Genomic DNA, 14,139 nt, shown 5'->3' on the forward strand with positions numbered 1-14,139 from the left:
CTCAGTTCTTAATCTGAGACTAATAAGACAAAACACAACTCGGTTCTCAATCCGGCGTGCATATATGTAATGACAACTCAGTTCTTAATCTGAGACTAATAAGACAAAACACAACTCGGTTCTCAATCCGGCGTGCAACTTGTCTTATTTTTCCCGTGCCCCTAAGGTAACACGCTTACTATATATACCATTATTGAAACACATTCCAGTCAAGCAAGAATAATCATATGGCACTTGGCTTGACTTATCGAGGTTTCACTACATTCAAATAATGTAATATTTTATCTATCATTGTTCACTTACCAAATGGTTCTTGACAAAGGTATTTATATATCATCATCAGGCATGGTGCATAAGCTTAATAATTAAACCATCAAGCTTGCCAGACACACTAGAGAGGTGCTCCAGCTGTAGGTATATGTGCAATTTAAAGCACAACATTATCCATATAGCTGCCACCTGCACAACTACATAATTTTGTTAGTTGTGTTAATACTATGCATATGCAAGAATACTTAGTACAGGTGATTGAGTTTTTATAACAAAATATCATTATTTTTGATTCTTGCAAAAGTCACAAAACATGTAAAATATATATATTCTTGTGAAATCAAGAAGCAATAGAAGTGTACAGTTATTTTTTTTTATATTTCAAGGAACAGAACATATTAAAAGTAGACAATACTTGTCAACTTCAAACGTTACCTGTTTGTCATGCTTCGGTTCAGAAACATTCCTTCGCAGTGAAGGGTTAAAATTATTAGAAGCTCCAATTAAGTTATTTACCTCAGATTATTGCACATCTGTTAAAAACTTAACTGATTGGCATGTTTCAAGCCCAATTCCAAATCAAACTGATTTGTTGTAACAGACAAGTATAGCATGTAGACCGTTAAAGTCCATCAGGTCTATAAATATCAAAATCTCTTACCATTAGCTATGACAAATTTTACCAGTGTCATAAATAGTTCAATAGATATCCAGTTTGGTGTTTCCAGCTTTTAGCAAGATTTAACCTCAGGAACTTCTGGAATCATGCCTTACCAATGCAAGTATTTTCAACTTATGGTCAATATTCACCAGGTTACCGGCAGGCAACTACTGTAATCAATAAATTAATCTGGAAAGGAATGTAATTAAGGAACAAATTATATCACTGATAATGCATTAAATGGACACTGGACTATGTCATGATAATAAATGTTCCAAATGTCTGTCTAGGTAATATATTTGTCTTTGGTTCAATTTAGAACATGATTACATTGATTACATTTCTTGTCAAAAATGTTTGCAATGCTAAACCAGCATTATTATAAACAAAACAGCATCAACAATACACTATACTTCAGTGCTATGCCCTTAATTTTAACACACATTATGGTTTTAACAAGATGCATAATTAACCTCATCAAAATATTATTATTATTTTATCAACATTTTTGATGAATTTGTGCCATGTAATATAGCAACATGTTTCCTCATTTAGAAAAATGCAAGATCATACAGAGTTTATATGCATAAGAATGTCACTAAGACAGATTTCAAAATACAGTCCCCGGAGAAGTGTTAGTGAACTTATAACAAAACACAAACAAGACAAGACAGTTGTCAAAGTTTTCTTATGCTTATTTACTCATCCCTTTATACCAACCTGTAGTGAATTTAAAATGTATTTACTGTCAGTATACTTACATAAGCCAGATGCAATGGTACAATATTATTGAGTAGGATAAATACCTTATTCCATGTCATTCCGGACAAACTTATATTTAATATGACAAATAGGGCAAGATAATGATCATCTCTCTTTGTAGATCATTAAACCCATAAAGTCACCTGTTATAAGGAATCATTTAGGTGTAATTTAGATCTAAGTACTTGTATCTTATACTCTGTTTCACTGTGACACTGTGACAATTGTCAATATATCACAAGTAGGTTCAATATGTATTATGTATTCTGAAACATATCTGGAAGCACAAAAACACAACACACAAGTGAGCTAATGATTATTCATTACTGCAGCCCCTCTATATATACTGGTAATACTCTTTGCCCGGAGCATTATGTGAATGACAACTTGGATGTGGTTAGCATCTCACCGTCCATGACTTACTGTGGTACTTATTGTGATACATTTTGTGAGTATATAAAAGTATTAGTATCTTCAACATGTACATAACTAAGTTGATCTGAAAGAAAGAAACACAACACAGGCTACTATAGTGGATGTTGATAATTTCAGCCCCAGAGCACTGTGTTTGGATCACTTTTACTTCCGATTTCACACTCATTATGATAAATTATTACTCCAAAGTGTGAATATCTCGTAAACTGCAATGAATCTGAAAGACAACACAAGACACGCCAGCACACTAGGCATGTTCTATCTCTTTGTTGGCACAATTACGGACAGGTATTTGATCACTGCCTTTGCCTTTTACACTTTTAACTGTAGTATATGGTGCTAGTGTCTTTACTCGTCGAATCAGATCGACTGGTGTTAATTAAATACTGTTGGATGACAATGAATGGTTACGAGCGCGGCGCGAGAATGGTGACATTGTCAATTTCGGACAAATTTCATAGTACGGGCGTATATGGGTACTTAATATCGCGCTTCTGAAACTGTTAGAGTAAAAACACCAGGATACCACTATTAAATATACAGTTTATTAAACGGAATCTCAAAATACAAGTTCAATGACAAGCTATCTTCAAGTGACGCTCTGAGTCCGTCTGCCGCCCAGTTGACAGCGATGCCTAGGGATGGGGACCAGCGACTAGTGATGTCCTTACAATTCGGTAACTTCTTTGGAATTTTGTAGTTTCGATTATAGATTAGCAGTGCCAATGCGATACGTTACATTGACGTGTTGCCCACTTATAGCATTCCTCACACTTCGAGCTGTAGTATAAAGTAAACGTACATTCATTTCCTTTTTTGAAAACAGATAACTTATCAAATACATTCCACTTAATTAATGTAACAGGGTTGGTAATGTAAACATTTTTAAATACAAGTTCATTTTGACAATTAACTTGGAAAGTAGCTACTTCGAAATAACGGTTTACGCCAAACATTTACGTTGTTTTTATTCCAAAGGGCTTTAGGTTAGGTATACATATCTATAATGTGATGTTAATCTATTAAAAGAAACTTCAATGTAATGATTAAAGTGTACCTATGTTATAAACTTACATACATACATATAATCACGCCTGTATTCCATAAAGGGGTAGGCAGAGCACATGAACTTCTAAGTTTCAGTGCCACTCTTGGCAAAAAGGGGTTGAAAGAAATCCAAAACAAAAATGAGGCTATAAACTTATAAATAAAAATATTGTTTTCTATCATGTATTAGGTATAGTTACGTTATTTCCTTGTTTTTTAGGGTTCCGTTGTCAACTAGGAACCCTTATAGTTTCGCCATGTCTGTCTGTCCGTCTGTCCGTCCGTCCGTCCGTCCGTCCGCGGATAATCTCAGTAACCGTAAGCACCAGAAAGCTGAAATTTGGTACCAATATGTATATCAATCACGCCAACAAAGTGCAAAAATAAAAAATGGAAAAAAATGTTTTATTAGGGTACCCCCCCTACATGTAAAGTGGGGGCGGATTTTTTTTTTTCATTCCAACCCCAACGTGTGATATATTGTTGGATAGGTATTTAAAAATGAATAAGGGTTTACTAAGATCGTTTTTTGATAATATTAATATTTTTGGAAATAATCGCTCCTAAAGGAAAAAAAAGTGCGTCCCCCCCTCTAACTTTTGAACCATATGTTTAAAAAATATGAAAAATATCACAAAAGTAGAACTTTATAAAGACTTTCTAGGAAAAAATAAGCGCGTTACAAAACACGGAGAAACTAAAAAGCCAAAAATAATAAACCTTTCAATTCAGATTTCTTATCGTATTGCAATAAGCTAAACATCCAAATTATAAACAAATCAATTATTTTTGTAGTCGGTACCAGGCCTGTTCGTCGCCTTGCTATTGCCTGTTTGCCCCACCCAACCATACACAGGCTGGTACCGACTCCAAAAATAATTGATTTGTTTATAATTTGGATGCTTAGCTTATTGCAATACGATAAGAAATCTGAATTGAAAGGTTTATTATTTTTGGCTTTTTAGTTTCTCCGTGTTTTGTAACGCGCTTATTTTTGAAGGCGGTTTTATTTTTTGTTAAAAAGTTTATTTATTTGTTGATTTTTAGTGGTTCCTAGTGATATTATACGTATCAGTCCGAATACATGTACAGTAGTGAAAGAATTATCCTTTAACTCCTAACCATTGAGGAGTTGACCTTCCATCATCAGCTCAGTTGATTTTTAGTGGTTCCTAGTGATATTATATGTATCAGTCCGAATACATGTACAGTAGTGAAAGAATTATCCTTTAACTCCTAACCATTGAGGAGTTGACCTTCCATCATCAGCTCAGCCACATAAAATTATTACCATCAGACGTAAATACTGGTGTACCTTTGAAAAATAGACTAAAAACATTACATGTGCCTATAACATTTGAAGAGTTCCCTCGATTTCTCCAGGATCCCATCATCAGACCCTGACTTGGTGCCAATGGGACCATCTCGGGGTTATACCAGTTCGATCAAAAAAAAAATTTTGAAAATCGGTCCACGATTCTCGGAGATATCGAGTAACATACATACAAAAAAAAAATAAAAAAAAAAAAAAAAAAAAAAAAACATTCAGTCGAATTGAGAACCTCCTCCTTTTTTGAAGTCGGTTAAAAATTGTTTTGAACTTGATAGGTTTAGTAGTTTTTGAGAAAAATACGGAAAACTACGGAACCCTACACTGAGCGTGGCCCGACACGCTCTTGGCCGGTTTTTTTTCAATAATTATTAGAAATTTGGTAATTTATCTAAATTAGATTAGATTTATTAAATGTAGGTAGGTACCAGCAGCGGCTGGTCCATACAAGCGGATTCCCACCGGCTTGCCTAAAATTGATTATTAGTAAAGTACCTAATGTTAAGATAGGTTTCTTTTTGCTCAGTGTTGCCTAGCAGAAATTTTCACCACTGGTAGGTACTTAATTATTTATGCAAACTACTTATATTTATTAATAACATAATATTTGTTTATGTGTTTCAGACGGATTTGCGTTGGTAATAGGTATATAAATGTATCATTACATCACTGTAACTAAATACAACGTTCGTCTTGACACGAGCACACGAGGGTTGGGCAACGAATAGGTATTAGCTATTCATCACCAACTTAACCATACCCGCGAGTGTTTTCATATCAATCGCTTTTCGTTTCGTATCGTCGTGCCGCTCAGCAGATCCATCAAGACGCAACCAAATTATACGTTCCTCTCTTCCGTTACTCAGTTCATTTAGTTTCAAATTGACGACAAGTAATAACCCTTCATCAACCCGTCGATAAAACTACTCGTCATGTACGACAAAGATTAATTTGACAATTAAATTATCAATAAATGATTGAATTGATTGCGTCTTACGTCCATGGCAATAAAGATTAACGAAGATGCCACTCGAAACGTTCAAAACCGGTATAAACAATGTGCGGCTTGTTACCTATAGAAACAGCTATATGAGCAATGTGTATTCTGCAAATATATTGTGCATGTTTTAGTATGCAACCTAAAATCGATAAAAACAAGTAGGGTGCCTAACTTTCAAAAATAGTAACTCGCAGACCATGATTATGAAGGAAGTAGTCAAACAAAAGTAGCGGCCTAGCGGGATTGGTATGAAGCTGAACATCAAATCAAACATATTCTCAATAACAGCAGCTGCCACCAAAAACCACCGACAGATAATCTCTCTTTTGTGCAATACATGTTATTAATAAAAATATGCTTCAATATTTTTGAATCTTTGATAGCAACAGTCTAACAATAGTATCGTTTCTTTTGTTAATGTTACGGATGGCTTAATTTTTATTGTGATCAAAATGCACTCGAAGCAATTTTCTTTAAGGAGATTGAATGATGGAATGATACTAATTTAGTTAACAAAGCGTCCAAATAACTATTGATAGCATACGTTTGAAGCTCGAAAGTAGTAAACTGGCTCGTTAACAGGGGACATAATAACCGAGAGTATGACACATCGTAATCCGCGTATATATTTATCCGGGATAAAACTGTATCCTGGTCAATTTACGAGTAATTAAGTCTGACCCTCTTTCGCTTGGGGAGAAGTTTTATTTGGTGGCGCTCGTGAAACATTTTGGTATATGCCTTAAACTCTCGTGACTCTCATCCTATTCGTCAGTACTTATTTCATCATTATTTCCTTTCATTAAGACTGGTACCGAAAGCCAACTTATTATTACCTATACTTTATTTAAGAGTTTACACGATTTGACTTCTAAACAGGTAAACAACCTGTAATAGATATTACTTTTATCACCGATATTTCAATTTTGGTCGCCGTAAAATACTTACTCTAACGAGTTTAAAGTAAATAAATCGCAATGATTAAAAAGTACAGTACGTACCTGCCAGCGTCTGTCTGCACCCCACTGCTATAACTTCTCAAATTGCGTCCGTAAGTAAGGGACGCGGATTAGCGTGTGCTAGGGCAAATATTTTATTACAGTCCAAATCTCCAGCCCTCAGCGTTTTATTGTTCATAAGGCTCGTCCAAGCCAAATGAAAGAGTTTATGGCGGAGACGACATAAGTCAGCGGTGTTGCCGCGGTAGGGAATTTAACACTTTAGTGGGAAAATAAAATGTGCAATTTAAGGGAGGCTTGGTCACAATGAATGGCATTTACGTGTATTACATGAGTAGGTACCAGTGGCGGCGCGTGAATATATTTGGAAGGCAACACAGAGCAAAAAATAAAAACCGGCCAAGAGCGTGTCGGGTCACGCTCAGTGTAGGGTTCCGTAGTTTTCCGTATTTTTCTCAAAAACTACTGAACCTATCAAGTTCAAAACAATCTTCCTAGAAAGTCTTTATAAAGTTCTACTTTTATGATTTTTTTCATATTTTTTAAACATATGGTTCAAAAGTTAGACGCCTTTAACTACCTTTTTTTTCCTTTAGGAGCGATTATTTCCGAAAATATTAATATTATCAAAAAACGATCTTAGTAAACCCTTATTCATTTTTAAATACCTATCCAACAATATATCACACGTTGGGGTTGGAATGAAAAAAAATATCAGCCCCCACTTTACATGTAGGTTTATCCTAACAAAACATTTTTTTTCCATTTTTTATTTTTGCACTTTGTTGGCGTGATTGATATACATATTGGTATCAAATTTCAGCTTTCTAGTGCCTACGGTTACTGAGATTATCCGCGGACGGACGGACGGACGGACGGACGGACGGATAGGCAGACATGGCGAAACTATAAGGGTTCCTAGTTGACTACGGAACCCTAAAAAACGCAACCTACCTATATTAGGTACCTTAGGCGCCTATCCAAGTGCATTTATCATACAGTCCGCTATGAAAGCGCTTAAAAAAGCCATCTCTCCGCTTATAACTTATATTTAACTACGGACGATCACGGCCTCGCGTGACATTTCTTTATTTCGAATGTTTGCGTCGAAAAACGTGTTGATTCATTTAGTAAGTAATCTATTATACAACAGTCAAAATGAATTAACGTTGCCATTACTAAACAAACCAAAGAAAGTCCTAACTATCTCTTAAAAACAGGTAGTATCTAACCTTGAAACTCTGGCTTGCACTGTCACTAAAACACGACACCGAAACACTCCAAATCATCTAAATTTCACTGATATATTGCACGTAATGAGCAAGTTAATAAAAAAACTGAGAGAATAACACAAAACATTTGAAAGCACACGAAGCCTCGGTAACAAGCGGGACGCAAGTGTTGCAGTGATATTATTCCATTTTCACCCACGAATTTAAAAACCTTTTCATACAAACAAAGTATATCTGATGAAGAAACGTTCATTACCACATTACTAAACTTATATTAAATAAAATTCTCGGTTTTTTAATAGAAATTATCAATATTTAAAGGCTTTTATTTAAAACAAATATATGTGCGATAACAAAATAAAATTTTACCCATTAATACATTTATAATTTTAGTATGGCAATATTTAGCATGCAATTATTACACTGTAATATCAATCTTATTTGTTTCACTCGAAGCTTTAAATTCAAATGAACAAGTGCGAGCCATCGAATGTTGTGCGCTTGGCTGTCTATGTGTTCCCAAATGGCGGTCACCCTTCTCTGTCATCTCAATCCTGCTATGAGTAGAGTAAAAGAGATAGTTGCGCCCAAATTACGTACATAGGAGTTCGCGATAGGCAAACACTCACACGCGCGGACTTTGTGAATGTGTATGTGCGTGTTTTCAAATATAAACCTTATAACGCATTGTTTACGGTTTGTATTCAAATGAATAACTCGATAAGAAGCCGAGTTGCTTTGGAGTTTAGTTGAGCGACTTGAGCGGGCTGTTTTTATCAGCGTGTGCGTGATTTTTGTATCTGTGTGGAGTGACCATGAATGAATATGAAAGCTTAGGCATAAGTAGCTTCACTTCGCGTTCGCGCGCCCGATAATTTTAGGTACATATTTGAATTTAAGCAAATGGTGTTATTATTTGTGAGGCAATACGTAATGTTTTAATTATAACTATTATAAGTATATTTTTTTATTTCAATGGTGGTTTGTAACTTTGGTATTTGTTGCGGAACATCTAGGGCAACTCGGTGGGAATTGGATTGTATGAGCGCGCCGCCACTGGTAGGTACTTTCTTCGAGTAAAACTACCCGCAGGTTTAAGTTATTAAGATATCACTTCCACTGTTGTTACTATTTTATTACTATTTATTTTGTTTTGCCTAAGAGTAGTTTGTTATTTTCAAAAAGGTTTTTATTATAAGTGTGCAATTTTATTTTAGTTTCAGATTTAATCCTAATTTTGACATGGCAACACAGTCTGACCGTTTTGTTGACTCACGATATTGGCGACGTCCAATTCTCCCGATTGTGTTACACACAGCACAGTATTACTGTTATTGATTGTGCTTGACGCGTGACTTGTGTCGACGATTGACCGACAAAGACTCGACTCGATTGCGATTATCGTGTAACATGGTGCAGGGGTCGAAGACGGCTGTCAAACATTATATTTTCGCTTCTCTTTGATACACGATGGAAAACTATTTACTTTCATAAAAAAAACCATTAATAATTTAATACGAGTTTGATAGGTATAATTGTACACGGTACACGGCATGTTTTACAATTCAGCGGAAATGAGACAACATCATTAATAGATTATTTCTCTAAGTTATTTTTTGTAGATCTTAGGTTCTTACTTTAAGTACCTAAAACTCGAGCATAAAAGTTTTATAAAAAAATACTTCAGATTACTATAGTATGCTACAAATATTTAAATTAAATACCTACTCATTATGCAGTGTGGCACAAAAACAAAACATTAATTTTATTAGTCCTAAAGCCCTTGTTTAAATAATACCTACGCACTTCTCGTTGATGAATGTTGCCGGCTGGAAGTGCGAGCGACATGTCGAGATCCTCGAAATTGCACTCCGTTATTTGAGCGAAACGTATGCCATTGGTACGGCCGTGCAATTATGTATTTATTGTAAACGCTATGATCGCCGGCCGGCTGTAATTTGCTTTTAATTCGCCGTGTTTCGTATCATTTTCGAGTTCGTTTTGTTGTCCGTTGAAGATTTGTTGGATTCTCGCAATCGCACATCACACAGTGGAAACGCGCCAGTTGCTTTTTCTTAAATTGAATAAAAAAAATATTTTGCGTGGTGCAATGAACTGGTAGTCGGCATGATTCTTTGTACCGTCTAATAATTCTGCATATCTTTATTGATTATATAATAGAAATGAATATGCTTCATCGTTCTTAAGGTCTAACAACTTTGATTCTGATTATTAGGTACCGTAAAGCAGAATTTACTTAAGTTAATTAGGGTCCTGGCGGATAAATAGTTCTTCTCCTTTGTTCACGTTAATGAATACTTACATTGTAATTCATTACTAGGCTTGGATTTATTTTTAGGATCGGTTTAATGCGTGTAATATTGTTATTTCTTCCATTGATTTACTGACCATTACGGTAATGTTAAGGTATCCAGGTAATACCACCACGTTATAAAATCTAGAAGTCTTATTTACGACGCGTTATATTTTACGACACTAACAAAAGTATATATATTATGTTGTTTATTTTTATTTTTAAGTAGTGCCTATAAATTGCTTCGACTCCACTCATGCCTCTGTTGGCGAATCGATGCAACTCGACATTTATGAATACGCTAGGTTTAAAGAGACGGTTCAAACTAAAAAGCTGCGTTTAATCAGCCATAATTGTTCGAAACAAAGTAGAAGTTGCTGCAAATTGTTTGTTAATGGATTGTGGGCGCCATGTCGTGTGCAAAATCATTAGTTCCTGAGCATCTTGATACTTTTTTATCTCTTTTTATCGCACAATGGTTAATAATAATACTCTTAGGAAAGGTGAAAATACTCTACTGCTATAATTAAATTAAACCATCTTTGTGAAATATTTAATATGTAGGTGGTAAGTTTACGCGGAGTTGGATCAGTGTGGAGCGGCTCACAGGGATTCCTACATTGTCAGGGGCGCTCGTTCTTTTCGCTTTATAGCCAATCATTTGTGTGTTGCTCGTTTGGTCATTTTGTAATCTGCCCGTAATAAAACTCAACGGTTATAAGGCTGCACCATTATCTTTGACCCGGAGAATCTAAATTTACTACTAAATACATTTTGTGAGAACCTTTGATTAATTTGTGTTGTACTTTATTACAACTTGTTGCACGACAGTCAACAACTGTCAAGCTTCTGTATAAAAAGTATACAAATTTGACAGCCGCAGTCAAATAGTCTTTTTTGTTTGTGGATCAAGACAGGCAAAAAAGTGGGTCCTTAACTTTTGCGGTTAAGATTGCTTTCATCCCAACCTCCTTTAAACACATAAGTGATATAATTGGGGTCCCGATTCTATCGATTCTAATTCGAAATAATGGTCAGTAATTTGGTACGATCATTTGTCGAGGACAGTCGATATTCGATCAATAAATCGATGAAAATAGATATAATAGCGGTCCACAAATCGACGTTTCATTTCTTTAAATGCCTGATTAGAGCATTTGGCTTAATAACAGTTATAATGGTAAACGGTGAACATTTTTGTTGAGATCGCGGTGAGCCAGGGTAATTTGTAAATCGATGTGTTTCTTAGTTAAACTCCACGAAGAATTCCGGAACGAATTATTTTAGACATATCATTCTGTAAAGCAGGAATGATAGGCTAATTGTTTAACTTACCTACTTGATTTAACGTCTTCGAATCTTTATTGAAGTAATATTATCAGTAAAATTCCATTAAGATTACTGATGCTCTTATGAAACCACAGCGCAAAACACTCGTGTTACGAGTAAAACTAATAAGCTTAGTGACCCATCCCAATTGGAAAGAGACAGATGCAGCCAAGGAGACTTGTTAGAGAAAGAAGGTGCTAAGGGTTGTTTCCACCGCAGGTTATTACGAGATTTAACACGTACTCGGTTAATTAGTAAGTGCGGTTGGCTGGCGGTTGCAGGGTTACGGCCGAGGATTTGTAAATATAATTTTTGGTTCAGTGACCCAATTGTGGTTGGTAAAAGCTTCTAAATTAATTTTATTTGTAACCGTGGTTTTTGGTAGGACAACGCAGGGTATTGTAATTAATGTTTATTGGATATATATTATGTACCTACGTTTATGTAATTTGCCTACGGTATTTTTATTAATGTGTTGGACCTGAGGCAATCTAGAACTGAATTATGTTTGGGTACACCTTACTGAAGATATCTGATTTACACAGATTTTGCGCAATAGGTTGAGAGGAGTATACTCGTACTGCTAATGTACCTACGACAATATTGGATTTGTGATTTTTTTTAAACTTTATATGTATACCTATTTAAAACGATATGACTTTGGTGAACTCAAAATGTGTGCAATAAAATATGAATATTCGAGGTAGTTACCTGACAGCGCAGTCGTATGGCTCGCAAGATAACCGTCCCCAACTCTGTAAATAGAGGCTAAACAATTAATTCAGAACCCATTGCTATTCTCTGACGTTTGGATCGCCGTAGAATATGCCTCCGACCCCAGAAATTAGTCTGGCCTTTTTAATCATTGTCACAGCCTCACAGGTGTTTTTTTAAGTTCAAACTTTTGTTAGCTGCATACTACTTTTGCTTTAGTTTTGTTACTCACGGTACACGTGAAAAACAGACCAAATACACTTCTCCTTATGACACACACTATAGTATGCACTAATTTGCAATTCTGCACTTTTCTAGTGCTCATTAATTCTTCCATAATTTTATCTTTTCTTAAAGTATTTTTTTTAAATTAGTATTTATTTACTTAAAATAGGTATCTGTTTATTATAATAATGTTGCAAATAATAATGGCATAAAATAATTAGCTTATGAATCTGTTATTGCTGACTTGCAAGTTGCAATTGTAAGCCGTCTGATTGTGAAAAAAGTTTGTGAAAGTCCCTTGACAGCGTTTAATAACACGCCCACGTGCCGTAATCGCAGAACAATGCGACACATATTTAATACTCAGCAATCCCGAAATCCTTTGTAAAACGCTGCCACAATGGAAAAGGGTATTCCTTTTACGGTCCAAACGGTAATTCGCGTTTAATTCGACACCTTGTTAATTGTTTTACCCGGTCCGTTTGCTGGCCCCGCTGGCCCCGGCCAAGACCCGGCGCCTCCAAAACACCCATTCCCGGGGTCATTTTAAGAATATTTGCCCGACGCCCCCCTCAATGTTTACACGGGTTGTTTGTGGTACCCCGAAAACAATAGTCTCTAAATTCATTGCTCATTTTATTATTGTTGATACACCGTTTCGAGGGATTCGATTATTGGGCCGAGTAATTAAATGATAATACTAAGCATTAATTGGATTTTACCTGAGTGCGTGATTACATTTAAGTGCAGTGCTATTTATTGAAGATTGTAAGGGATTTGAAATTGAAATTGGTTATTATTGCTTGTTGTGTTACATTGTGTAGTAAGGTACAGGGGGGCAATCTCGACTGGCGGATTCCTAATTTCAACTAATCGAAATGTCTTCTTCAAAAACGGACAGCAAAATCGCATTTTATTCACAAGAGTGAGAAGTAATTTCATACAAATTTTAACTTGATGACTTAAGCTGGCTGACAACCAGGGAACAAATCAAATTATTTTATGGAATATTTTTCGATTTGTTCTTTTTTCAAGTAGTCACACTACTATATATAAATTATAAATTTTAAATAGATATCATACACGAATATAATTATTATAAAACCAGCCAGCTTAAGTATATAAGTATATAATTTCATATTTAAAAAATTGATGGATTTGATTTATGGATATTACTCGTATTGGTGTAGTGAAAATAGATATTGGAATCTGTGTTTTAGCCGACAGTATGAAATTACAGCGACTTTATGAACATCGTGTATTATTTTTGTCTAATGACAAACTAATGTAACTAATTTAAACAAACTTTATATTTAATCGAAGTAAGGGAATTTCAATAATTTCATATTGATTTGTGGATAACCGTTAATAGCTTGAACAGCAACTTTATATTATACCCGAAAGAGAGGTACAGTTGCCGGTACCCAACTGTGCCTCTTGATTTACCCAGGCCACTTCCTTGTTGCAGAGATCGCGCGCATGGAGAAGTCGCCGCTGCTGGCGAACGGGTACAATGCGCCGCCCACGCACCTGGGGCCCATGGGCTTCATGCACCAGCACGCGCTCATGTCGCCCGGCATGCCGCACCACGGCGTGCCCAGGCCGGACGGCTCCATCATCAAGGGACAGCCTATGCATAATATGGAGGCGTTAGCGAGGTCAGTTACTCCTACTTTTGAACCCCTGACGCAAAAACGTCGGGCTGTTATAATTTGACGTTGTCTGTCTGTGTTGTAGCTTTCGAACAGATGAACAGATTCAGATTTAGTTTTTTTTATTTATGAACTGAATTCTTCGGGAGGGTTCTTAGCCATGTTTGATGAAAATTGGTCCACTATGTTGGTTTTTCCGAAATTTAAGT

General features: G+C 35.7%; 1 protein-coding gene and 1 long non-coding RNA gene across 5 annotated transcripts in view; one reads left to right on the top strand and one right to left on the bottom strand.

Annotated features, from left to right (window-relative positions):
• LOC125232659 overlaps positions 1–6,629 on the bottom strand; it is a 93,661-nt gene extending 87,032 nt beyond the window's left edge. The window contains exon 1 of the long non-coding RNA XR_007177773.1: positions 6,507–6,629. This is a non-coding gene — a long non-coding RNA (uncharacterized LOC125232659). The remainder of the gene's footprint in view (positions 1–6,506) is intronic.
• LOC125232634 (dachshund homolog 1) overlaps positions 1–14,139 on the top strand; it is a 189,451-nt gene that overhangs the window by 86,986 nt on the left and 88,326 nt on the right. For 3 of the 4 annotated variants that reach the window (XM_048138383.1, XM_048138390.1, XM_048138399.1), the window contains one exon: positions 13,729–13,936. In XM_048138383.1, coding sequence (XP_047994340.1) covers positions 13,729–13,936 — 208 coding nt within the window. The remainder of the gene's footprint in view (positions 1–13,728; positions 13,937–14,139) is intronic. The other variant, XM_048138405.1, reaches the window with a different exon arrangement.

Source organism: Leguminivora glycinivorella, chromosome 1 (assembly GCF_023078275.1).
Source record: "Leguminivora glycinivorella isolate SPB_JAAS2020 chromosome 1, LegGlyc_1.1, whole genome shotgun sequence".
Taxonomy (NCBI): Eukaryota; Metazoa; Arthropoda; class Insecta; order Lepidoptera; family Tortricidae; genus Leguminivora; species Leguminivora glycinivorella.